General features: G+C 45.3%; 1 protein-coding gene and 1 long non-coding RNA gene across 2 annotated transcripts; one reads left to right on the top strand and one right to left on the bottom strand.

Moving 5' to 3' along the window:
• Positions 1-714: 714 nt before the first annotated feature.
• On the top strand, positions 715-19,151 carry LOC144730960 (tricarboxylate transport protein, mitochondrial-like). Its single transcript, XM_078611849.1, has 9 exons — positions 715-1,032; positions 9,019-9,126; positions 9,807-9,906; positions 12,689-12,827; positions 13,105-13,189; positions 13,997-14,101; positions 15,142-15,257; positions 15,720-15,793; positions 16,688-19,151. The coding sequence occupies exons 1-9, from the start codon at positions 861-863 to the stop codon at positions 16,800-16,802; spliced, it is 1,014 nt and encodes a 337-aa protein (XP_078467975.1). The 5' UTR covers positions 715-860; the 3' UTR covers positions 16,803-19,151.
• Positions 16,444-27,769, bottom strand: LOC144730961 (uncharacterized). Its single transcript, XR_013587880.1, has 3 exons — positions 27,596-27,769; positions 19,443-19,532; positions 16,444-16,859 (listed from the first exon to the last, which is right to left on the bottom strand). It is a non-coding gene; the product is annotated as an uncharacterized LOC144730961 (long non-coding RNA).

Below are 27,769 nucleotides of genomic sequence, written 5' to 3'. Positions count from 1 at the left end.
AATGTAAAGGTGCAGCCGATATTTTATTTCGCAACTTTTAGAGGCAATGACGCTTTCCACATTACTACGGGGAACTCCAGATCCACTCTAGAGATATAACATCAATTCTAGATTTGAAGCTTTCGTGACTGCAAAGATTCATACTCTTAGGTTTTTTCGGTAAAGTCACATAGGTAAAAATAAATAATAAAAATAAAAATTATAGAAATAAAAATTATAAATCACGACGTTTCGGAGGCAACACAAGTCTTCGTCATCAGGTGGGACCGTCACAGCTAGATTTACTGTATCAAGAGCTAGTAAATCCAGCTGTGACGGTCCCACCTGATGACGGAGACTTGTGTTACCTCCGAAACGTCGTGATTTATAATTTTTATTTCTATAATTATTTCCTATATTTTTATTATTTATTTTTACCTACGTGACTTTACCGAAAAAAGCTAAGAGTAGAGATTAGATCAATAATTTAGTCACCATTATAATCTTATCCGCACATTACACTACACCACACGTTTATGTCAGAAACACCATGAACTGGACACCAAAACAAATATATCACAAATTATATATTTTTTAAAAAACCCGAAAAATCAATTAAATGGGAACTATTTTACCCGACGCATCACCACCCCCACCCTCGTTAATATATTCAGTGGGTGGGGAGGGGCGGGACAGGGGGGCGTGGCTCCGCACTGGAGGCGGAGCACGCGCGGAAGGCTCCACACCGGGGCTCTTCCCGGCTCCCCGTGGAGACGAATTCCTGCCACTCCTCCTCACGCATCCCCCTCGCTCCCAGTCGGAACCACGAGCCCACGAGTTCTTTGCAGGCTCCCCACCCACCCACCCACACCCCCGCTGCAATGCTGCCTGCAGGTTCCACCAAGTTCCAGGCCCCGTCTGCGATGAAGCCATTGACGACAGGTCGAGGCGTCTTGCCGGGCGCGCTGTCACCGGGGCGATCCCGCGTCTTCGCCGCCGCCGCCGCTGCAGGCGGACAGAAGCTCACGCACCCGGGCAAAGCGATCCTGGCCGGTAACGAGGACCCCCCCCCCTACACCCCCTTACACTCCCCCCCCCCTCCAAAAAGAAACACTCCTTGCTGGTACACACGCAACACTCGCACCGGTGCACCAAACACTCCTCGTGGTACCGGCCACACGCACTCCTCTGCTAGACACTCTGCATGGTGCATTGACTCACACCCACTCGCACTCCTCACTCGCACTGGCAACACTCGCATCGGTGCACCAAACACTCCTCGTGGTACTGGCCACACTCGGCACTGGCCACACACTCGCTCGCGCTCACTCGCATCACACTGCATAGACTTACTGCTGGCACGCTCACGCTCTTCCGGGTATTGTCACACTCCTATCCCCCAAACACTCCTACCCCCCAACACTCCTACCCCCCAACACTCCTACCCCCCAACACTCCTACCCCCCCCCAACACTCCCTACCCCCCAACACTCCTACCCCCCCAACACTCCTACCCCCCCCCCCCCCCAACACTCCCTACCCCCCAACACTCCTACCCCCCAACACTCCTACCCCCCCAACACTCCCTACCCCCCAACACTCCTACCCCCCCAACACTCCTACCCCCCCCAACACTCCCTACCCCCAACACTCCTACCCCCCCAACACTCCTACCCCCAACACTCCTACCCCCCAACACTCCTACCCCCAACACTCCTACCCCCCAACACTCCTACCCCAAACACTCCTACCCCCAACACTCCTACCCCCCAACACTCCTACCCCCCAACACTCCTACCCCCCAACACTCCTACCCCAAACACTCCTACCCCCATTACTCCTACCCCCCAAACACTCCTACCCCCCCAACACTCCTACCCCCCCCAACACTCCTACCCCAAACACTCCTACCCCCAACACTCCTACCCCCCAACACTCCTACCCCCCAACACTCCTACCCCCATTACTCCTACCCCCCAAACACTCCTACCCCCCCAACACTCCTACCCCCCCAACACTCCTACCCCCCAACACTCCTACCATACCACCAACACTCCTACCCCCCAACACTCATTCACACTTCTTCCCATCTCGTCGTCACACTGTCTCCTACTACTGCCCACACTGCTCACACACTTTATGCTACGGTGCTGTACTGCAAATCGTTGACACTCCTGGAAAACACTCGCACCCTGGCACTGTCACACTCCTCACGATATTGTCACATTCCTGGCACACTTGACAGAGCCTGCTTGTGTACAGTCTCAACCCCAGTGGTACGACCGACGTTGTTGTCACCCGAGGTGTATTACTCACGCCCCGGTTACATTCGTGTCACACACCCCGTGGTTCTGTCCGCACCTCTGATGCACTCACACCACCACCACGCAGTTTGTTCCAACTCTGTTAAAGTCAGGGGCGCCACGCTGGCGAGATGTTAAATCCCTTGCCTGGTATGCAGGAGGTCGTGGGTTCGACCCTGTGACGCCTGCATGTTTGGAGTTTGCGTGTCCTCTCTCCGTGGTCGCGTGGATTTTTTTACTGGGGGTCCACCGCTTTTTCCCCCCCTCCACATTCAGGAACGTGCGTTTCGAGTACGTTTTTGGCTGCAATGCATTTCCACACGATACGCCCCAGTAAGTTGAGCTATCAGTTGTGGCCAGGCCGCTTCGGCAAACTCGCTATATCGCTCTAAATAGAGTTCATAGTTCTGTTGCAGCCTTACGCGTTCACCGGTGGTGTTCCCATCATCTACTTAACGTGCTCTCCCCCACTTGCATGTGGTGCAAACCGGCTCATGTGTTCATCCAGGGTCATTAAGTTGTTCTGTTTTCCACATTCGAGGAGCTTCAGGCGGTGAATAACTGAGGTGGTTCGTGGCCTCGCGAAAAAAGAACCACGCTCCGCTACACGCTGCGTCGACATAGTCGAGAATACCGGGGGGGTCTCATCCACATGGCAGTGTTTACATCCCTGTACGAGTGAAATCAACACCCAGGGCATCCGGGTGCGGCTCGCTGGTGCTGCGATGGCTTTAGTGATGCATTCTAATGCATTATATACACCTGGTTTTGTCCCAAGAGTCAAAGGTGAAGCCCTGCAATTGCCTGCTCAGGTCACTGCTGGCGGACGGGTCTCCACTAGAGGGAGCTGTAGAAAGCGCCTCTGGTGGCTAATTTGGCAAACTCTTCAATGCCTTTTGTGGTGTCCTGATGTGTCTTATTGCGCACGCTGTGACGAATGCTGAACCACATTCTGTGTTCACTCATAAAACTGCACCATACTTTTTTGGGTGGGCCATTAATTTAATTGGCTGGCTTTGCTCGCCAAAATTATTGGGCAACATTTGATGCAGCAAGTGAACTCTAGACCGGTTTTGACCTTGATGCGTCTGGTTAGCAGAGCGAGGCTTGTCACACAACATGGCACTGGATTAATTGTGCATATCGCAAGTGTATTCAGTATATTAAATACGTACGTTGACAAATTGTACACATTGAAGGGTGGGCGAGCTTCGTAGTTAAAGCAAAATTTCCTGCAAGTGAACATGTAGTGAAAATTTCGCAGCGTCTTACAGCCTCTGCATCACAAAAACGATGAGAAGCGTGAACGCATCTCACCGGCGAACGCGCAGACAAACCTCCCTCCTACCTGTCGCAGCAACACGTGGTAAGGGGCCGTCCATAAATGACGTCACGCACCTAGGGGGGGGGGGGTCAGACATTTGTGACGATGTGTGACGAGGGGGGGGGGGTTGAGAAATGTGACGTCGCATCAAAATGCGCAACTTTAAATTAATATAGAATTGTTATAACAACACTAATTGTTATAACAACACTCCTACAACATCAGAAAGCAGCGCCACATTAAATACGCACTATAATGACAATAGTTTAAAGCGATTTGAAGAATGTTTTTTTTTGGGGGGGAGGGGGGGGGCAGAGCTTTGTAACGTCGTATTTGAGAGGGGTCTGACTTTTTGTGACGCCGTGTGACTAGGGGGGGGGTAAAAAAAATCGTCCAAAATCGCGTGACGTCATTTATGGACGGCCCCAAAACCGTGGTGCGACTCGCCAATGCGTGGCCAAATGGCAATGGAAACTCCGTTTTCACTCCGCTCTGCTGTGCATTATTAAAATACAATAATCTTTACAGATCTTCTCACGTGTACGACCGTCACAAATCCTTCCTGACAAGTTCACCGCTCGTGCTCACGCAACCTTTGTGGCATGCTTGCAGCTGTCATTATTTTTTCTGCAGATGTTCACGCGTTATAACCATTTAACCTACCCTATCTGCTGCATCCTTCCCAATGAGTCAGTTGTGTGTGACGTTGTATTCTACTTTACATATTGTTTGTGTTCTCACCTGTATCCTCTTGCGAAATAGGCACACATTGCCTCAATGGGTTCAACTTGTCTAAAAATAAAGGAACACTTTGGCAATGTATGTGTGCGTGTGGACTTGAATGCGTGCCGTGATTTTCCCTGTGCGCAAGTACGGAGCATATAACACATTCCTGCGGAGGGAGCTGGTAGGAACGTTGGGTTGCTCAGTCAATGGCCAGGGTCAACGGCGGCGTGGTGTATTCCGCAAATATGGGCGACTGTGAGGGCGGGCACAAGCCGGCGTGAGTAGGTTAACCGTTGAGTTTTATAAGGGCACCACGGGGTGACCAGCCCCTCCCCACCCAGTTCCACCCCTCCCACCCTCCCACCCCCCACCCAGCCTCACCCTCCCCCACCCTCCCCACCCAGCCCCACCCTCCCCACCCAGCCCCTCCCCACCCAGCCCCCCCACCCTCCCCACCCAGCCCCACCCTCCCCTCCCCACCCAGCCCCACCCTCCCCTCCCCACCCAGTCCCTCCCCACCCAGCCCCTCCCTGCACGACGGACGGACACAATAATCCCCTGTGGGCTGGTGTAACCAGGAGGTTCCTACCAGTATAAAAGTACTGTATATTGCTGAGCTATCATGTGCATTTAACGCACATTAATCATATTCGCGTATTTGCACACATGGCATTGTTCAGTATGCAATATTGGTCAACAAGTTGTAGATGTGTGCCAACTAAGAACAGCTGTCAAGGGCACGAGGGGCAGCGAGGCGTAGTAGTGGAGGTGTGTGTGCGCTCTAAATTAGCACCAACTGTTCTTCAAATGGACAGTGGAAACCTTGGTTCAAGGACTTCCAACACGGGCATTACAGTCGAGTGCCACACGTGCTTCTGCGTCGGACTCGTCAACATTCTCATCATCATCATCAGCCACAATCAATCTCCTGCCGGATGAAGACCTCGCAAAGCCGGTCATTATGCGTGTCCCGTTCAAAGCCAACTTTCAACTTGTACTGTTTGCAAACAAAAACAATAAAGGACTCGCACGAGGTTGTGTGAACTACTCATCGTCATCACCAGTCACGATCGATCCACTGCCGGATGAAGGCCTCTCCAAGATGACCATCGTCCCTTTCTAGGGACTTATCCTCCCAAAACCAACTCACTTTTGTCACGTGTATGCTCATAAAACTAAAGTAATCGCTCGCCACAGGATGTGTTTCTGTGTATGTGAAGCGATGCTTTTACGCATGCATTGCGTGACACTGCACTTTTTCCTGGCTCAAACATAACATTGAACGAGTTACCAAACCAGTCACACAGTCCTGTACAGTTGACTAGTTGAGTACAAAAGGCCTCTCTCTGCCTTTGTCAAATACAAAATGTGTAGGCGTTGGCAGTGGTTAAATGGAGGTGATTTCAAAATTACTATAAATAACTTAAGCATCCAGTCGAATTTGCATAATTAGAACGGTACAGTTAGTAAACAGAGCGTCCTTGAGGGTTTGCAAAATTTAAATTCCATTTAAAATATTGAAAATGTTTTAACTGCATCTTAATGCATTGCATTACAGCATAGTATTACCATTACCGTCACAACAGTTTAAATATGCATGCGTATAACGTCATTGAGACATGTTGTGCAAACGCTAATATACATAAATATCCTATCGTAATTAAATTATTTGATGGCATTGCGGTAATAGTCCACTATAATTGCAACAGTACACACAATATCCATGGATTTCACGAGGCCACTTATCTAACCGTTAATTCCCATTGTGCATCACAATTCCGTGCCTTGCGCCGTCAAATTAACTTAAAAGCTGCCGCGTTTGCTGTTGGGTGACCACTTATGCTTATGAAGAATGATTTGGTTAAATCACTGTTATGGGGCTGCCATGCATGTGGCAGGGTGACTGGTGGTGTGCGGGGAGCGGTAGTGCAGGGGTTAGCGCACTGCGCTACGAACACGGCGACACCGAGTTCGCATCCCGACCACGGTCAAAAGCAGTCACGCTTATCGGAACCGGTCATGGGCCTCCTCTAGGTCGACTCGGCCTCAAATCAACACCTGGTGCGGTGTCTCAACATCGCCACTGGGGTTGCTGGCCATCCATCCACCCCCTTCGTGCCCCGTACCGGCCTTCATGGCTTGCTACTCGCTCACAGCACTTGCCCCCCCAGCGGTATGAGGCTACACGGGGGATCTTTGTCTTTGTGTGGTGGTGGTGGGGGGTGTGGCTGTGGTCTGGTGGCGCGTGGGTGCCTGCGGCTCGGTGGTGCGACGCGATTGGCTGCGCGCGTGGGCACGAGCTCGGCTCGCCTCACTCTCTCCGCCAATGAGAAGCGAGCCTATTGTGTCAACGGACATGGGACCATTGTGTGCTGTCACGTGCTTTGCATAATGACGATGCAGAGAGAGATGAATATACGGCCCATGTGCCAATTACACAGATTGTTCATGTGCCAAGTTAATGAAGTTAATCCGGAAAAATGATGAACGTTACATGGAAATCAGGGTCCCATTGGTGTATGGCAGGGGTGGGGACATTTTTTCTGCCAAGGGCCATTTGGATGTTTACAACATCATTCGCGGGCCATACAAAATTATCAACTTAAAAAATGGCCTGTTACGTTTGGTTCAAACATTTAATTAACTCGCCTCTAATGCGATGGCTGGAACTGCTTCTCTTTGGGTGAGGCGTGTGATGTTAGCTGGTATTGACGATGTTGCTACTCGCAACTGATTTTCCAGGTTTGCTCCGAGAGTTATTGAATTTCGAGTCCCGCCTGCGGTTGCCTTGGCAGGGCCAGACCCAAATGATTTCGTGGGCCTCATACGGCCCGCGGGCCGGACGTTCCCCACCCCTGGTCTTGTATAGTGCAGTCTTCAACCATTATTCACGCACGCTAGCTGGGCTCTAGCCCTGGTATATAAATAAGGGCCATTTTTGTACTAAACAGTTGCCTATTTTGCATTGTTTTCCATCTCGAGCGGTGTTGGGGTTTTGTTATTTATGCTTGTGCGCCACTGCCTTCGCATTCTCAACTATGTGTGTTCATTGCATGTTAACTAGGAGCTGTGGTGTCGTGGTTATCATGCTGCTTTATAGACCCAAGTTCGATTCCCACTCACGGCCAACATCAGTGACGAAAACTGAACAGAATTCTTGGCCTCCCCTAGGTCGACATTGTCTTAAACATGTACCTCGTGCGATGTGTAATCATCGGCAGGTCTGTCAAGTAGACAGAGACTCTGTCTACTAGACAGAGACTCTGTCTACTAGACAGAGTCAGACAGAGTCAGACTCTGTCTACTAGACAGAGACTCTGTCTACTTGACAGAGTCAGACAGAGTCAGACTCTGTCTACTAGACAGAGTAAGACTCTCTACTTGACAGACCTGTTCTCCACCTGAAGACGGCTGCTTGCGTTGTGGCTGAAACGTCGTGAGAATTATTTTATTATGTTTTATTTTTATTATTTTATTACTTCCCTTCTACGTGACTTTACCGAAAGAACCAAAGAGTACGGAGACATGTGACTTTGGGAGACATGTGACTTTGGGAGACATGCGATTTGGCTTGCAGTATGCCAGCCTTCAGATGCACTCACTAACCAGCACTTCACCCAACAGCCTGTTAAAACTATGAGCCTGTTAAAAGATATATGAGGAATCTGTTGTTTCCCATTGTAATGGATGCATGTTCCTTTGTGTGTAGTGTATCATATTTGTGCCTACGCTATACATACTGTATAAGCATACATGTCGATTTCATATGGGATTGGTACAGCATTTTTTTACAGCCCTTTGTTAAATTTCGATTTAAAGCTTTCGTGACTGCAGGGATTCATCTTCTTGGTTCTTTCGGTAAAGTCATTATTATTTTATTATTTCCCTTCTACGTGACTTTACCGAAAGAACCAAGAAGCCCTTTGTTAGTCCACTGCTATAATAAGCCTTCCCACACTGTCAGTTATGGGGGTTGTTGTTTGACCATGCGTCACCACTTTGCTCAGTATTGGTTGGTAAGTGGAGAGTGACAAATATACGAAATGATGAATACAAGGACATTTCTATATTTACTACTTGACTCATTGGTTTGAAATATAATCCAACCTTGTATGTAATTTTTCTTGCATTTACCACAAAATACTGTAAACAATAATATTACACGGTGGTACATTTCATACGAGGGTGCGCTATTTCGCGTTACCCTTTTGAAACGCATCATGTTGATTTGGCAAGTAAAAAAAACGACTTGTGTAGGCTCTTAGTAAATCAAAAGGCTGCTTTGTTGCCACCACCAGCCCAGGATTGCTTTGCCTGTCCTTGTGGAAATCATGTCGATGCCACGGCAGTGATTGACGGCGTTGACCACATTCGTACCCATCGACCTTTAGCCGGACTGACACCACAGCCTGGGTTTTCTGACAGTTGCCCTGACCGTGTTGTCAGCTTTCACAGACCCAAATGTTATCTCTCCACCCTGTGATATAAATCAGACTGCCGATGTTATGCCAAATTGACTGCCGATGTTTTATAGGTAATCCATTCGTCCGGAGAGCAAGTGCTCACGCCATATCAATTTTAATTATTTTATGTTGATGACTATGAAAGGTTGGCTTGATATGAATTGCATTAACGCACTGGGTATGAAATTAAATGTTGTTTTTGTTGTTGTTGCTGCTGCTGCAGGTGGGATTGCCGGAGGAATTGAAATCTGCATCACATTTCCGACCGAATACGTGAAAACGCAGCTGCAACTCGACGAAAAAGCAAACCCACCGCGCTACAAAGGCATTGGTGATTACGCGCTTTAAGATAATCTTGTTTTCGGATACCGCGCAAAAGCCGTTTGAAATTGAATTACAAAAATGGCAGTGGTGCACTGGCCCATTTTGGAAAAAAACCCACACGTCACATTAATAATTGAATTAAAAGTGATTTCTTGCTCGAATGAGCAATGAGGTGATGCTCATCTCCTGATTAAAGCCTTTAGCCAGTGGTGTAAATGTAACATTCCTATCACGGGGATGAGTATATCCCAAGGACAACCATTGTTGACTTCCCCACAAAGTGGTGTCAAGTTTATGAACTCTAGAGGGATGATGAGCAGAGTCAATCCAAACCACGATTTGAACTTGCATACGTCTCATCGTGGACTGTTCGCTCGACCACTTGGCTACCTGCTCTGATAGAGTGCTGCCTTATCATGACCACTTCTGGCTAATGGAAATATATTTAGATAGTAGGCTTACATTCCATGCAACGGCCCTTTAGAGAAGAGAATAAGGTCATTGCCTGAAATGTCAGCCTACGACTGAATGATGAATGTTTTGACCATATTTTTAATGATCCCAATATTGAGTTATTTTGTTGGCTATCAGAGTTTTAGTTGTATTTACATAGCACCTCAATGTTTCAGTCACGTGTTGTTTCGTCTGTTAATGATGCTTACCGAGGAATTTGTGTTCCCATTTTAGGCGATTGTGTTTCTCAGACAGTGCGGGATCATGGGATTAAAGGCCTCTACCGTGGCCTCAGCTCGCTGGTCTATGGCTCCATACCCAAGTCTGCGGTCAGGTATGCGAGATGACCACTATCCTCAGCCATGATTAATCCACTGTTGGATGAAGGCCTCACGAAGCCATCGCCATCACTCATGATCCAGTAATTGAACAATTTAACGGTTGCGAGCCACGAACTCCACCACTGAGCCACCTGGCTGGTTATTCCGAACGCAGAGAAACCTTTCACAACACTAGAATGGGATGATCGCCGATGGACGAGACTGGTGACAGAATCGGAGCCAAATCAAGGAACCCCCAAGAGGACAACCACGGCGGAGACGGAGCGACGTGATCAACTCGTGTGCAGGAGTGAGAAGAGATTGTGGATTTGTAAGAATTTTACAGATGCAGACAGTGTGCGGGGAGGCTTTCCATCCAGCAGTGGATTGTCAAGGGACCGGGCTTGTTGTACATCTACAGATACTGTATACAAATTGCATGCTGATGTTTACAGCCACTGAGCATAGGGGTTGCCGCAGGGGGGGGCTGAGCATCCTCGCGACTGAAGGCCGGGTCTTGTTTATTTAACATTGACCGTGCCGAGCCCTCCCCCTGAGCGTTGTGTATTTGTGTATGGCACCCCCTTTAAATAAGGGCACGCTACAGGGTTGTGTAATGTTTCCTTCGGCAGATAATGGAACAAGTGAGATGGAAAATATGAGACTGACAATGCAAAGTAGCAGGCATGTAACGGCGCATTAGATTCTTACGCTCCCAATTCGTGCATGAAATGTGCGCGTGATAATTGATTATCTACATTTTATGTAAATTAAATGCAAAGGGGAGTGTTGCATTTATGTCGATGGAGCAGAAAATAAAAACTATACAAATGAGACAAAACAATTAGAAATACAAAAGACGCAATAAAACCAAACGCAAAAAATATCGATTCGATTCAGCTTGACGATTCATCGAATCGTTGAGGCGGGGTGTAGTGCTGGTGAAATGTAACATGTGTACAAACTGGGCCAGTACGAACAAAAACTAAACGTAGCCAAAGCTTCAAAAGATTCGTCACCCTGAATTGTGATGGTGTATTGAAACACATGAATCACTGCATGCCTAAGAGCTGTAGTTTTCTACAGCAGTGTGATTTCTTTTCTCGGAAGGCCTGGCAGTTTTGTCATGAAAGACATCCATTATTTCTTCTTGCCTGCGGCGTTGGGCCATATACTGCATTTCAAAAGTCAAAACAATTAAAGTGGTTTCTCAGAATATAAAGATGCAGCTAAACTACAGATGCAATGAAAACGGTTGCTGCAAATTCTTCATTTTAAAGAAATTCTACTCTAAGCATCTTTTGACTGTATTCTCTGGAAGCCCACTCATAGCCCAATGTAATGGGGCAATTGCATTGCATTGGCTGCGGCAGCAACGCGTGATAGTCGCTCCGTCACAAGAACTGTGCAATGGGTCCGAGATCCCCTCGCCTTAGGAGTGGATAATCAATTTAGCTGATGCTATTCCGCCTTCACATGGCTGCTTGTTCCGGTCTGCGTTGATTTATGAGAGGAGGAAACATTTTGCAATTGACTCGAGCAGGGCATTTAATCATGACGTAAATTTCTGCAAGCTTCAGCTGAAAACAGGCAGGTATATATAAAAAAAAATTGAAGCTATTTTATTTGACCTTCAACAGATATATTTTTGTTTGGCATGTTTTTCAAGAAAAGTGTCTATCCTTTTAATAAAGGTCACAGAGAAGGGTCAAACATGAAAGGTAGAATTTTTAAAAAAGAAAATAAGACTAGCTAGCTGCGGAAATGTCTCACATGTGTGGCTGTGTACACAGGATGCCACGGTGGCGAGATGTTAATTACCTCACCTGGTATATAGAGGGCGTGGGTTCGATCCCGACCCTGACGCCTGTATTTTTGGAGTTTGCATGTTCTCCCCGTGGTCGTGAGGATTTGTATCCGGCTCCTCCGGTTTTTCCCTCCACATTTAGAATCAAACAGGCGTTGAAAGTATTTGGCTGCACTAAATTTGCACGTGACAAGCCACTTTGTTGAGTTCTCATACGTGGCCAGGTTGGGTCTGAGCTCTATAGCTCAGTGGGCCTTACCTGGTAAAATAAAAAATGGTTTCGTTTTAGAAAGACAAGCGTGCGTGTGGGGGGCTCATCATTATTCTACTTCTGGTTCTGGAGTAAAAAAAATCAGACTACGAGACGCATGTTTCAATCAAGCCATCAAATAAAATGAGTAAATCTGCTATTCGTTACATTCTTATATCGCAAGGCTGTTTCACAGACGCGAATAGTCTGCCACTAGGGGGCGATGTTGCTTTGTAGTTTTACCCAATTTGGTAAGTAGCAGGTAATTTTAGAAATTTGGACCGTGATGCCAGCACACGTGGCCTACTCTAAATATCACGGGATTTTAATGTTCACTGTGAAGCAGACGGTGCATAGCATATGAAAATACACACACAGTATTAACCGGGGCGGCCGCCACGCTGAACCATGAAATTCTGTTAATGGATATGCAGATGAATGATGGGACCAATCGTGGCTGCACATCGTTTTCCTCCCTTTGGACAGACACGGACTGAATCTTGCATTTTATCTTTGGACAATCACATACTGAACCTTGCATGGTGTCTTTGGTCAGACACGGGACTAAATCTTGCAGTGTATCTTTGGGCAGACACGGAATGTGAATCTTGCATTGTGTCTCTCATCGTGTGTCGTCTACAGTCTCTCTTTGGTTTCCTCAATACATTTGGATAATACATTGGAGCAAGGCTTGCGTGCTCTGGAAACATTTCAAGCGCCTATTTTTGTGCCCCCGCAGGTTTGGAATGTTTGAGTTCCTTAGCAATCACATGCGGGATGACCAGGGCAAGCTGAACAGCACACGTGGCCTCCTGTGTGGGCTGGGAGCTGGCGTGGCCGAGGCTGTACTGGTTGTGTGCCCTATGGAGACCATCAAGGTATGGGCATGCACTCACGCAGCTGTGCATCGCCTCTCTTGTAGCTGCTTGTTACAAAACAGCACTCTTCCACAAATAGCCTTTTCACGGGCTACATCCATCAGCCCTGTAGCATAGTTGACTAACAATAAAGTTTCGTCACAGTTGCAATCACTTCAAATACATTATTATGATCATCATCATTCAGGATTCTTTGATGTTGCTGAACAATAGTTGTTGAATTTTTTCACTGCTTGAAGTGGACGGCACTTAATTTCGATGTTCTTTCGCTTTTCAGGTGAAGTTCATTCATGATCAGTGCTCTAGTAATCCCCAATACCGTGGCTTTTTCCATGGCGTGCGAGAGATCGTGCGGAAACAGGGTAATGTGTGTTTTTTTTATTGCACTCTTATAATTATGATTGGAGCATTTGGTGCTCACGCCATTCTTATAGTACACGGTGATTACGGAAGTGCTGTTTCACAGACGGTGATAGTATGCCAGTCTGGGGGAGGTGGGGGGTGATATTATGATGTGGTTTCATCAAATTTGTTAAATTGGAATATGACTCTGGCACACATGACCTACACTTTTTTTTTCCAATAACGTCACAGATTCTTTGAATGTCTACTGTGATAGCAGGTGACGCATATTTATTTAGGCGTCACGGTGGCAAGATGTTGACTACTTCGCCTGGTATGCAGGAGGTCGTGGGTTTGATCCCGAGCCTGATGCCTGTATATTTGGAGTTTGCATGTTCTCCCCATGGTCGTGTGGATTTTTCTTCGGGTCCTCCGGTTTTTTCTTCTACATTTGGAATCAAACATGCATTTCGAGTATTTGGCTGCTATACATTTCCACATGATAAGCCGCTTCGTTGAGCTATCATTTGTGGACAGTTCGCTTCTGAAAAAGAGCTGTACAGTTCAGTGGGCCTTACCTGGTAAAATAAAATAAATAAAAAATTCATAGTGTTATTTGGTTAATACTTGCACAGTAATAACCAGGGTGGCCAACAGCTTTGAACCATGAACCCTTGCAACACCAAGTTAAACCCACTACCGCTCGGCCATGTCACAGTGCTGTTGGACTCTAATGAACGTAGCGTTAACTGTAATCGTTAAGAGTAATAACCTTCGCGTTCATTGTACAGCAGCGTATTAAGTCAGAATGTGTTGTTCCAATTCAGGAATAAAAGGAACGTACCAAGGTCTCACTGCCACCGTGCTCAAGCAAGGCTCAAACCAGGCCATCCGATTTTACGTCATGACGTCACTCAGGAACTGGTATAAAGGTACTGTTCGTATTGTTTTTGTGTGTATAATATGTTGAATGCCTTTGTTTCTTAAGCTAATTATTTGTAAAAAAAATAGTAATTTTCTTACTGTACCAACTGCACTATCAGCATCATGACATTGGAAGAAAAATACATTCAGATATCTTGAAAAGCAGTGCATTACCTCATTCTTAAAATAATGCCCCGTGGAAATAGACATTACAGAACTATTCCTGCGATCCCTTCAAGGGATCTATTTTATCCACACGCCAGGGGTGCATCTTTCCGCAGAGAAATTTTAACTGCATGGGCTGTCAAAATGAACATTTAAACATTATTTTTTTTCAAAATTCAGTCTAATAAAATGAAGAGCTAAATTTAATTCGATTGAATGTTTGTGTCTTGTCGTTGGTAACATCACTGAGACCATCAATAAGAGACCATCTGCCAGACCCTTGATATTAATTACTCGGAAGGCAAGCCCACTTTTTCCAAGATCGATGGCTTTAAATGTTGTTCTAGGAGACCAAGTGATAAGTTTTCAAGTTTTTCTTGGCTCTGAGTGATGAATCTGGTTCAGCCATCTCATCCATACGCTGTAGAGAATCGCAACCGAGCGAGTGAGCGACATGATTTCTAGTGATCTTCTAGAAGGGATACAATGCAAAAAATTGGCATGAATACAGCCAAGTCAATACTGATAGTAACTCGAAAATGTGGGTAATTATCAAAATAGATGTTCTGGAGGTCATTTACTGTTTGAAGAATCCATTTGTAGAGCAGTTTATTTCCCTGTGCTAGTGTGTTGTCCTTTCCCGCACCTCCGATTAACATGATTAGCTACGTACGGTGCGAAAGAAATTCAACACGCATGCATACATACATACATGCTCAACCACACATTACGACCTGGGTGTTAGTCCAGAGTTCTCAATAATACTGCTTGGTGCCGTCACCCCCGAGCCACCGAGCCACTTTCCAGCTTCATATTTTCCCCCAATGAACGCATCCCATACGACTTCACGTTTGTGTTTGTTATTGCCCGACATTTCACGCAGGTGACAACCCCAACAAGGAGATCAACCCCATTGTTACCGGCGCATTTGGTGCCACTGCCGGAGCGGCCAGCGTCTTCGGCAACACGCCACTCGATGTCATCAAGACTCGCATGCAGGTCGGGTTTCAGAATTTAAAAGAAATTGTGTATTCTGTTGATGGTTTCCAAACAACAATACAGAAGTAAACATGAATACACGTTTGCTGAATGCACGTGTTGAATCGCGGTGTTCTTCAGGTGTGATTTATGAAAATAGGAGGAAAGAAGGAAACTGGTAAGAGGAAGGAGAGGAGAGGACGGAACATTTTGGAGAGAAAAGTGGAAAAAATTGAGACGTCGGGATGAAGTCACGTAATGGGGCAATACGTCAGATCAGAATAGAATCAACAAAGAGAACAACATCTTCCTGTGTGCCATTAATGAGCCTTGCGACAGGGCCCCTAACAGAATATTTTATTCCGACGTCACAATATGGGCCTGCCGCATTTTCATATTTCAGAATTTGGAACGACGCATCCAGATTTTATCTTCCCGTGGTATTTACACGTGTGCATCGCTTCTCTGTTGTTTTCGTTCTAGGGACTGCAAGCTCACAAATACAGAAGCACGTACGACTGTGCTTACCAGATCTTCAAGTACGAAGGTCCCAGGGCGTAAGTTTTACCGTGCCACTCTCGGATTATTACGCACGATCACATTTAGAAGTGAGATATGATGCTGCCTTTGTATAATGGTCAGCAAGCTGAACTTGCAATCCAGAGGTCGCATGTTCGATCTCCTGGTTCCGCAGTTGAAACAATGGCCACGTTTCTTCATTTCCCCTTTGTCCAAGCTGCGTTTATAAATGTGTAATGCAGGCGTAAACGGCTTCGCGGATATGACGTAACGGGGGGAGGAGTTAGGTCACGTGGGGGAGAAGGGAAATCTCTTAAGGGCGGGAACCGGAAGAGCGGGGAGAGAGTGTAAGAATAAAGACGGGAGGAGGCCACGCAGGGCAGAGAGTGGAGAGTGGCGCGATCGCCACAGGATGGGACTCGGCACCGTTGGCCAGCGGGGTCCGGGCACGGGGGAACCGGAGAGCAGCGGTGGGGCTGCAGAGAGAGCAGCTGAGAGACTGCATAAGGGCGGAGAGGCTGAGAGGAGAGCCAGCAGCGGAGCTGCATCGGGAGAGAGGAGAAAAGGCTACGTGAGCGACGGCAGCTGCCAAGCTGCCAAGCGGGAGGCGGAGAAGGCTCTGAGCGAGGGCCGTGTGGGGCAAAGTTGTAAGAACCCAAATAAAGGACAACGGAGACAGACACAGTGAGAGATTCCTTCTATTACAAATGGGTACACCAACGATATTTATAATTGTTTCACGAGCACATTTCGTCTGCGACCTAGATAATCCACCACACGTGGTTACCCATGGAAAAGAGAAATCCAGAGTTAATTGCATATAGCGTCTTAAGTGCCAAGGATGTCACGTAAATTTTGAGATTGTGAACAGAAGGGGGGGGGGGAGCTGTCACCTTAAAATGTGCAAATGAGTTTCTCTCTTTTTTGTGAAGGTTTTTCAAAGGCACGGTGCCACGACTGGGCCGTGTCTGTCTCGATGTCGCCATCGTCTTCATCATCTACGAGGAGGTGGTGAAAGCTCTCAACAAGGTGTGGAAGACCGATTAGGAAGCCTTCCAAGGTCCGCTTCGGGGACGAGCCTTCTTGAGGACCACGTGGCGATTCCTGTCGGGGACATTTGAAACGTATTACGAGTTGTGTAAATGTCCGTATGTTTACACAAGATAAGAACATGACTTATCCGAGTGGCTTCTATGTCGTCAACTGCCAGACATGGGTACAGCTGTTTATTTCACTTTGATTTGACTTGCACTTTCAAGACATACCATGCTATTGTTACCCCCACTCTTTGGGTTTGTATAATTCTATTGGACCCATGGGAAGAAAAATAATTAGCTGTGCATTTGGAAAGAAAACTGGAGAATATTATGAATGCGTAGGTCTGGAAGGACAAGTTGAAGTGTCATCAAAGTGATATTGTACTAAGAGCCCTCTCCTGGCCTTTTTGAGTAACAATATTTAAAGAGTGAATTGCGCTGTGATGTGCATTTGCCAAGCTTCATAACATACCGTGATGTAATTTTTATTGGAAATATTGTACCAATGATATTTTTGTTGACACTTGAAACAAAAAAACATGTCATTTTTTTTGGGGTGGGGGGTGAACTAAACAAAATAAGATTGTTTACCAATTAGGTTTTTACATCGTTTTGAATATTACGTTTTTTGTGTTTGGATGAGTAACCGATAACGTGTCTGTTTTAAACATGTTTGTTTCAATATGACCTTTGAATTAAGGGCAGACAACGCAATGTTAATTTAAGAACAGATAAATATGCAATTAATACGTTCAGAAGGAATCGTAATTGCATAAATATCTGCAATCAATACGGTCTTCAAACAATTTACCATCAACTTTTTTTTTACATTTCATATCTGGGTGAGTAATGCCATTTCATGATACATCAGGACAATTGCCTCCCCTTTGCTGTCAAGAATGTGAAATTTCTTTGACAAGGTAAGGGATGGGGGGTATCCTTAAAGAAATCCACAACATCTTATTGTGCAGAAAGACGGCTTTTGTTGAGAGTAGGCAGATTAAGTGGAATAAAAAAAGTGATTTATCAACTTCATTTGTGCAGCCATTTGCGGGGAGATGATGCAATGAATAGATAAATAAAATGTCCAATGAAGCTAACGTGGATAATCTTACTAAACAAAGCCGGCGATTATCAACTTTTTCCAGGACACCCCACGGATATAGGGAGGAAATGTACCCGTGACGTCAGAGCCATATTACAATGAAGGAAATGATTTCGACATTAATCGGTAGGTTAACATAATATCGGCTTTTTTTGGGGTTGATTTGCGTAAATATATAAATGTGTCGTTAAACCCGCCACCACACGATACAGCCAATTAGTAAGGTTTGTCACGTAAACAGAACGTGCCAATTGGTTATTAGTACAGCACACGGGTGTGTTGGAGGGCAAATCCACAACATTTACAATCTGGGTACGATATTTCACCAGTAATTACAATTAGCTTCATCAGGCGACAGCCAGATTCGTGGAGAAATCCTCCTGTTTCGTTCCTTAAATAGAGGGATAGATGTGATGACGTCGGGTGGTGGCGGGTTTAACGACACATTTATATTTACGCGATCTAAACTAAAAAACCTATGTTATACATTATATTGGTTGCGAAAGCCTAGATATGTTAACAGTACGTATTTTGATGTTGGGTTTAAAATCGAAAGCATTAACTTAAAAAATAATATACAGTTCTGTATTCAAAGTCCTAAGCTGGAAGAGAATCTGACGTTCAAAAATCGTTAAGTAAAGAAAAAGAAATTGCCTACCCGTTCACATGTCGTGAAACTCCAAAGTGCACCTGCATTAAATGTAAAAAAAAAATGACCGGGTCATCGTTTTAAATGTGTTAAGTCACCAAAAGTGATCTCAGATAGTTTGAATATGCTATGTGTCTAAGCTATGGGCACAACTGATCAATAATGATAATACTAATAATGCTTAATGAGCATTCAGAGGGCTCATGCAATGAGCATGGTTGTAGGCTGGCTGCCATCAGAAAAGCCATTGTGTGCTGTATAGTGAAACTGGGTGTTTTTAAATGAATTACTCCATCATTGCGTAGTACTGGTGCCATGTTTGTGCTTGTAATGGGGGTGCCTTAATTGTTAGTGAAGAAAGATTTTACTACATTGCCAGATTGTTTGCCGATTATTGTACTGGTTTGCTGTTTATTGTACCGGATATTGCTCGGACTAAACTGTTTACACTTCACCAAAGTCGCAAATGGGGTAGTGGTTGTTGTGTGCAGTATTTTACGTGTCGCAAAGAGTATTGCATATACGTTGGGCTCGCCAGTAGTTTTATTTATGAAATTCAACAAACTTTGATTTTAAGAATCGAAAGAATAAATCTGATTACTGCAGTGTGATGCTGTGCATTGGTTTGTAATCGCAAAAAAAACGGCAAATGGTTGGAGTAACAACATTTTCACAAAAAATGACTGCTTTATTAAGCCACTGGTGGACCAAGGCTTTCCAACTTAACCACTCCGGTAACTAAGTTATAATCATACAAGACAAATTATGGGAATAATACGTAAAAAAAAAGTTATATTTCTTTGTAAATCCATTGTTGGATGAAGGCTTTCCATCGTGGGTGGTGTGGCCATACTTCGTCATGCTGACGAGTACGTGTACGGATGGATATCACTTACCGATGATGTAGACCGTGGCTGGAAATTGAACTTCATCGTGCAGTGAGCTAATTGCCGTCAACAAATTCCCTCGAGCAACTGACAGCGTTACTGAGTAGAGAAGAGAAAAAAAACCTCATGGGGCCAAAGTGCTACGATTACAAAGCCTGTGAAATGTACACGTGCAACGACTCCGATGCCTCGTTTCAAAACCAAAAACGTGTATCGCATATTTATTAGCCGTTTAATACATTTCTGTCTCGGTGTTTGTAAAGAAAAAAAAATACAAGGATATTCAAAGTAGTGGTGGTCTTCTGAAAAAAAATCCATCAGGAAATCACTGATATGATGTGCAAGGCTAGTTAAGGTCTGCTCGCCAAAATAAGGTATCAAATTGTTGCTTCGGGTTCACTTCAGACATAAAATGTCACGTTAATACAAAACGGTTGTTTTAACTGTCGGATGAAAAAAAAATCTGTTTCTGTCGTCTGACCAAGAAATACTACGTTGATATTTACGAAACTCCAGCCTGCCCTTTAAGGCCAAGACTTATCTTTTGCAAATCTCAATATTTCCAGAATGCCAATTAACGAAAACATCAAGATCTTTTTCTCTCGGATACAATAACACACTAAAAAAACCCTCGTGTCACTAAACATTATTACTTTGTTGTCCAAAAATGTTCATGCTCCTCGTTCCCCGTAGCGTTTTAAGGTTGTGCCGCGTGTTGTTTAGCATCGACTCGGCCTCAAATGAGTACCCGATGCGGTGTGTAAACATCGCCACTGGGGAGACAAAGGCGGCCGGGCGTGGTGCTGGCCACCCACCCCCTCCGTGTGCCGTTCCGGCCTTCGTAGGTGCTACTCGCTAACAGCACTTGCCCCTGCAGTCTGTTGCAGGCTATACGGGGTGGGGATCTTTGTGAGCATAGAGCCCCAAGCGTGACCTGTTAAACACATTCCTGCGGAGGGAGCTGGTAGGAACGTTGGGTTGCTCGGTCAATGGCCAGGGTCAACGGCGGCGTGGTGTATTCCGCAAATATGCCCGACTGTGAGGGCGGGCACAAGCCGGTGTGAGTAGGTTAAACGTTGAGTTTTATAAGGGTACCACGGGGTGACCAGCCCTTCCCCACCCAGCCCCACCCCTCCCACCCTCCGCCCAGCCCCACCCTCCCCACCCAGCCCCTCCCCACCCTCCCCTCCCCACCCAGCCCCTCCCCACCCTCCCCTCCCCACCCAGCCAAACCCCCCCCACCCAGCCCCTCCCTTCCCACCCAACCCCTCCCTCCCCACCCAGCCCCTCCCTGCACGACGGATGGACGGACACAATAATCTCCTGTGGGCTGGTGTAACCAAGAGGTTCCTACCAGTAATATATTCCATTGTCGGGGAGTCGGAAGGCCAATGGTGTCGTGCTTAACATTGTCATTCATAACTTGATTGTATGCCTTCATGAATATGATTAAATAACAAGACTCAATGTTACGTCTTATTTAGTTCTTCAAATCACACCCTGGATCCAAAAACAATAATTAGCACTCACTACTCTCTGCTTTGGTTGAGTTAGGTTTCTCTCTCTCGAATATATGTATATTGACAGATGTACATACATGTAGGATCTAACCATTCATTGTTTCACTTTAAATGTTCACTGACCTAAAAAGGATTTCTAGAGTTATTAAATGCACAAAATTATGTTTGGTAACATGTAAATGCAAATATCTTTAATAATCATTGTAGAAGCTGTGTTTGAAAGTCATGCGCATTGCATTATGGGTAAAACCAAATAAGTTATTTTGTGATAATTGTTTTTTTACCCTTCTATCTGGCAACAAAACTGACACCTTTTTTACAAGGAGTCATGTTTACATAGACCACAATACCTGCGGTCATAATGCAAAAAAAACATAACTCTGATCATGTGCACTGTCCTTGAAGTTGATTGGTCCACACCCGAGACAGCTTTCCTTAGAGCCTAGTCTCACATGGTGTTGGACCAGATGACGCCAAAAGGCGCACAACTCAAAGACAATGCACCATCAGAGTATGAGAGCTCGGGGTAAGCATTTACACCATTGGAACCTCATTTGCCAGTAAAAAATATGATAATTGGTTTTTTACCCTTCTATCTGGCAACAAAACTGACACCTTTTTTTTACAAGGAGTCATGTTTGCATAGACCACAATACCTGCAGCCATAATGCAAGCAAAAAACATAACTCTGATAATGTATGCACTGTCCTTGAAGTTGATTGGTCCACACCCGAGACAGCTTTCCTTAGAGCCTAGTCTCACATGGTGTTGGACCAGATGACGCCAAAAGGCGCACAACTCAAAGACAATGCACCATCAGAGTATGAGAGCTCGGGGTAAGCATTTACACCATTGGAACCTCATTTGCCAGTAAAAAATATGATAATTGGTTTTTTACCCTTCTATCTGGCAACAAAACTGACACCTTTTTTTACAAGGAGTCATGTTTGCATAGACCACAATACCTGCAGCCATAATGCAAGCAAAAAACATAACTCTGATAATGTATGCACTGTCCTTGAAGTTGATTGGTCCACACCCGAGACAGCTTTCCTTAGAGCCTAGTCTCACATGGTGTTGGACCAGATGACGCCAAAAGGCGCACAACTCAAAGACAATGCACCATCAGAGTATGAGAGCTCGGGTTTAAGCATTTACACCATTGGAACCTCATTTGCCAGTAAAAAATATGATCATTGGTTTTTTACCTTTCTATCTGGCAACAAAACTGACACCTTTTTTTATTTTGTCTTCCCACATATTATTTAGTTATCCTATTGGCTTTCCAGTCCAATATTATCTCGCAGCATTAACCGAAGCAAGCAAAGTCTTTTCTGGTTTCGAACCTCTGGGTCTCATCAACAGTCAACTTTGCCACTCAAATGCCGATTAATTATAATATGTGATTGGCAAGAGTATACTCCTTATAAAACATTGGACCCCGTACAATGCAAACGCAATTTCATACAGTATATGCTTTACAATATAACAGTTACATTTGAATAGAGGCTGTAAATGTGTGTGGGATGAATGCCCCCTTTTTACCAGTTTCATTACAACTGTGGACTTTGATCTCGTCTTGTTGAGACAAATAATCCATTCGCAACTCTCAAAGAGAAGTGCGACCGCGTTTGTTATCGTTAAGACCGTTAGAAGAAAGTGTTCACAGAACTCGAGATCCCTTCAAGCGCTCTTCTTATTCTACACGCGAGGGGGCGCCCTTCCCCATGGTTTCTGCATGACAGTAAAATTGATACATTGAACAACAAAAAAACTAAATTTTTATTTTAATTCTCAGAGTTGGACTTTAGCCAAATTATGTCGAAAATCTGATTTAATATTACGGGGTTTTCTTGCAATCATTGGTGCCTGGGCTTAGGCAATCAATTCAATACGACACCTGATGGGAATTATAATACAACAAAATCACAGCGCTGTGTCAATGCAGCTCTGGATCAAGGCTTTCCAGCGCCGTGTTGACTGTGTGTGGTTTGTTTGAGCATGCTTCACGCTGGTAAGTACGGTTGTAATAGCAAAATACATTATTGAAATAATAAAACCATTGCAGTGCTGATATATAAAATTTTCACATTTGGACCTTAGTCAAAACATTGAAATCGAATTTGTACCTTGAACTTCTTTCGCACCGCACATAGCCAACCATGCTAATATGATGGGTGTTTTTATGCACGCATTGGTGACCGAGCTGACACTATTCATATTCTGATGGTGCATTGTCTTTGAGTTGTGCGCCTTTTGGCGTCATCTGGTCTAACCCATGTGAGACTAGGCTCTAAGGCAGGGGTCGGCAACCAAAATAACAAGAAGAGCCATTTCTTTCCAATTCGGTACAAAATTCAGTATTTCAAGAGCCGCAATGCATCTGAGTACATACTGTACATACGTACATATCGTCAAGAAGCAGCCCGTAAAGAGCCGCATGCGGCTCCGGAGCCGTAGGTTGCCGACCCCTGCTCTAAGGAAATCTGTCTCGGGTGTGGACCAATCAACTTCAAGGACAGTGCACATTATCAGAGTTATGTCTTTTGTTTGTATTATGACTGCAGGTATTGTGGTCTATGCAAACATGACTCCTTGTAAAAAGGTGTCAGTTTTGTTGCCAGATAGAAGGGTAAAACAAACAATTAAAACTATTCATTGTCTAAACAAATCGAGAATGCATTTTAAACGATGGTTGGCTAAACCCTGGATCTGAATCCAGGTTCTCATCGGTGCTGGCAAAACACATACAAATTTCTTTTTTTTTTAATCTCTGAATGATCTTATCAGCGGTCAACAACAGAAGAAAACCTTGTAGCAATTTTATTTTAATCCTATCGGTATGCATACATCTTAGACCGTAAATACTGCAGAAGAAATATATGTTCATAAATACATGTTGGTGCATATAATTTGAATTTAATCATCAATCTCAAAAAAACATCACCATCCATGTAGCTCCAGATGAGGTCTGTACAAATGTGGTGACTTGCTAAAATTGGGTTTAAATTAACACCTCTGCTGGATGCATGCAAGTGAATATTGGTATGGGTGCTTTATCAGTTCCTGGGATGAATGGCGTTAACGAGCAAAGGCTTAGATGGGTCTCAGAGTGGAAATTAAACATCTTGCAGGCCGGGTGGCTCAGAGGTCAGAGCGTTGAGCTGTTATCACTGAGATCCTGGGTTCGAAATCGGGCAGTCACCTTTCATTAAAATGGGGTTCTTCATGAGTTGATGGTCTCAAGCAACGCGCTGCTCTCTCCTTGAACGAATCTGAGGTTGTGGCTCTGTGATATCCACTTACGTGCGCCATCCTCTAACATGAAGGGGTTCATTGGCCTCCGGGAGATGGATACTTCATCTCATGTATATATAATTTATGACATGACGTGTCGTTCGAACAATTGGGATAACATCGGGTACAGATTAAAAAAACGAAATTAAACATCAAAAGTGGGCATATTTATGTTGTGTATTTTTAATCAACATCTTTTAATTCACCTTCATGAGGACAATATTTTACACGTGTACTCCATAGGCTATATAAAAGCCATGTAGAAAAGCCACGTGTTGCTTATGGCAAGGCATGAAATGTCAATAACAGCTACGTTCTCTGTTGAAGCATGCTGTGGGCATTGTTGATAGAACCCCATTTAGTCGGGTCCCGTAGCTCTCAAGGGATCCTCCGACTACCATAATATAATTTAATTCAAATCACAGCATGGGTCCGTTACGCTTGGCTCCACCGAAGGGGTTCGGATTTCTTTTTTGTGCGATGGGAAGCCCCGACAACGGTTTGGGTGAACGAAGGTCAATTGGCTTTGCGATGCAGAGCTACACAAATTCTCGATTCGACTGGAGAAAAAAATAGAAACGACGCGTCACTTGTAAATAAATTGGAGCCACCTGCGTATTTTGTCATCTCCATTTGCACTCGCCGCATGCAATTTGGGACACGAGACGGGATTTAAATGGATGGAGAATACGTGGAGGGGGGCAGGGGGGAGAAATTGGACACGCGCAGGTCGCGGCTATGTAAACGCCACAATAGAAAATCGGGGTGGGGTGGGGGTACCAATCAAACACTACCCCCAACCAACAAGCCAGCCGCTCGTAAAAGCCCAAACAACGAATCAACTAGCCATGATTACGATCCCTAACCATAACTAAATGGGGGTGGGGAACCCACTGACCACTAGAACTGGTTGGTTGTGTTTTTGGCTCGCCATCGAATAAAGATGATCACCACATCGCACGCTTTCGCGGCCGTCTGGAACGTTCTTCCGATATTAAGAAGGCACTTTTAAATCTAGATTATAAATAATTTCTGTAGAACCGATGTTTGTATTTAGTTCGTCGTCTTTACCCCCGCACCTCCGAACCTCCGATTCACGCGGTGGACTACGTACGGTGCGAAAGAAGTTCAACATACACACACATATTAGCCTAAACCCCAACCGGTTATCCAACCGACCACGAGTACGAGCCCTTAACCGAACGAGTCAATTGGCTACTATCCTTCCCCCCAATAATAACAAACTCGCCAACCGAGCACATACCCCTACCACACAAACCAACCTCCCTGTCACTGACCATAACCCCCCTAAACCCTATCCCCCCCCCTCTCCCCCCACATATTCCATTCAGCACGACCCCTTTTCACGTTTCCTTCGTCTTCCACGCTCACGGTCGTCACAGCACCCGACGGGGGTCGCCAGTCGGCACGAGGTCGCAGTGCGCACCGGGCACGCGATGTTCACGGCCCACGACCTCACGTCACACAGCTCGGCGGACACGTGACCTACTCTAGAGCACTTTCTTAATGTCACGCAACACAACGAACAACAACAACAACCGCTATTCGCCACTAAGTGGCGGTGACGTCACCACGACGCTTGTGCCAGGCCATGTGCACCTTGAGGCCACGTGAAGTGTCGAACGCCCGCTGGCAGGAGGTCACGGGGCAGACCCAGGTGCCACGGGTCGACTGACTGAGACGACTGGCTGATGCACCACCTATGCCCCCAATTGTGCCAACTTGCTGCGCTTTAGCCAAACAACAAAACAACAATAACCGCCATTCGCCACTAAGTGGCGGTGACGTCACCACAACGCTTGTGCCAGGCTATGTGCACCTTGAGGCCACATGAAGTGTCGAACGCCCGCTGGCAGGAGGTCACGGGGCAGACCCAGGTGCCACGGGTCGACTGACTGAGATGACCTGTGCTCCCTACAACAAAACACATACATTTGTGTCTCCGACTACAAGCATCGTAGCCGCACTGGTCCGCTACTAGAAGGGATATATTCTCAACTTGCCAGCACCGCGTTTCTAATTTTAGGCAATGCAGGTTTCCCTTAGCCCTGCTGTGGGCTCCACAGTTGCTATTCTTAGGTTTTTTCGGTAAAGTCATGTAGGTAAAAATTTTAAATTAATTAAAGTAAAATAAAAATAAAATACAAATCACGACGTTTCGGAGGCAACACAAGCTTCCGTCTTCAGGTGGAACCGTCACAGCACGATAGCTGTACTTTTATTAATTTTACATTTTTACCTACGTGACTTTACCGAAAAAAACTAAGAATATGAATCCTTGCAGTCACGAAAGCTTCAAATCTAGAATCCACAGTTGCTGGCATTGAGCAACTTCGCTTCTTTGTTACTCAACACAATCCAGCACCCTCACCCCCGATTCAGGTGAAAGGGAATGGGAGTTTTGTGGTATGGACGACTACAGCCTGCGTAGGCTCGCGATTGCGAAACGCAGAGAGACGCGTTTTATATTTTGCTGTTTTCTTAGGTTTTTTCGGTAAAGTCACGTTGGTAAAAAAATTAAAATTAATAAAAGTAAAATAAAAGAAAAATCACGACGTTTCGGAGGCAACACACGCTTCCGTCTTCAGGTGGAACCGTCACAGCACGATAGCTGTATCAAGAAGAAAAAAAACCCCCTAAGAATATGAATCCTTGCAGTCACGAAAGCTTCAAATCTAGAATTGTTCTGTTTGTTTGAACACGGCTCCGTGTGTTCTTTACCAAATATTGAAGTGTACTACCCTACCCGGATTCTCAGGATTATAAGACATTGTTTTTTCAAACAAAAAGTTAGGGGCGTGTCTGGTAATCAGGTTGTACCTGTGTGTGTGGTAATGATGAGAAAGGAGTTGGTTGGAAAACAGATGAAGACGAATTCCGCTTTGCTATGCTAAAGTATTCCAGTCGTGAACAGAATAACAGATTCACACGTCCGTTATGTTGTGTTGAGTAAACTGAATTAAAGTTTGTTTTTATTCCGTCAAAATAAGTTGCGCGCGTGACAGATTTCACCCAAGCATAGTGATTAATTATTTCAGGAGGCCTCCTTTGCCAGTACCAAAATATAATAATAGGAGTTTTCCCCCTTTTTCTGGCGACAAGGAATACATGTATTCCTTGCAAGAGGTTTCCGTTTTGTCGCCAGAAAAAAGGAGAAAACCCCTATTATTATATTTTATTAATTATTTTCAAGGCACTCAAATACAGTACATCTTAACCGATACCGCAGCCTGCACCCATTTGGCTCTCAATCGTAAACAAAAAAAACATGAATAATATTAATTCATACATAGCTTTGATGAAACAAAGTAGCCGTGTACTTACGTGCCCGTGCTAAATTTGTATTTTCGACGATTTGCCTTCTAAAAAAAAAATATCTGCCCGTGTCTCGCACCGCCCAGAAAGGGGGCATCTCGCACCCCCAGGGGATGGCGTGCACCCCAGGTGAAGAGCCCCCCACTGGTCGAGCGAAAGAACTTCGTGGAAACCCGCGGAGAA

This window comes from Lampetra planeri, chromosome 37 (genome assembly GCF_965212315.1).
Source record: "Lampetra planeri chromosome 37, kcLamPlan1.2.h2, whole genome shotgun sequence".
Lineage (NCBI taxonomy): Eukaryota > Metazoa > Chordata > Hyperoartia > Petromyzontiformes > Petromyzontidae > Lampetra > Lampetra planeri.
Note: the sequence above shows the minus strand (reverse complement) of the source record. Positions and strands in the feature narration are given on the sequence as shown.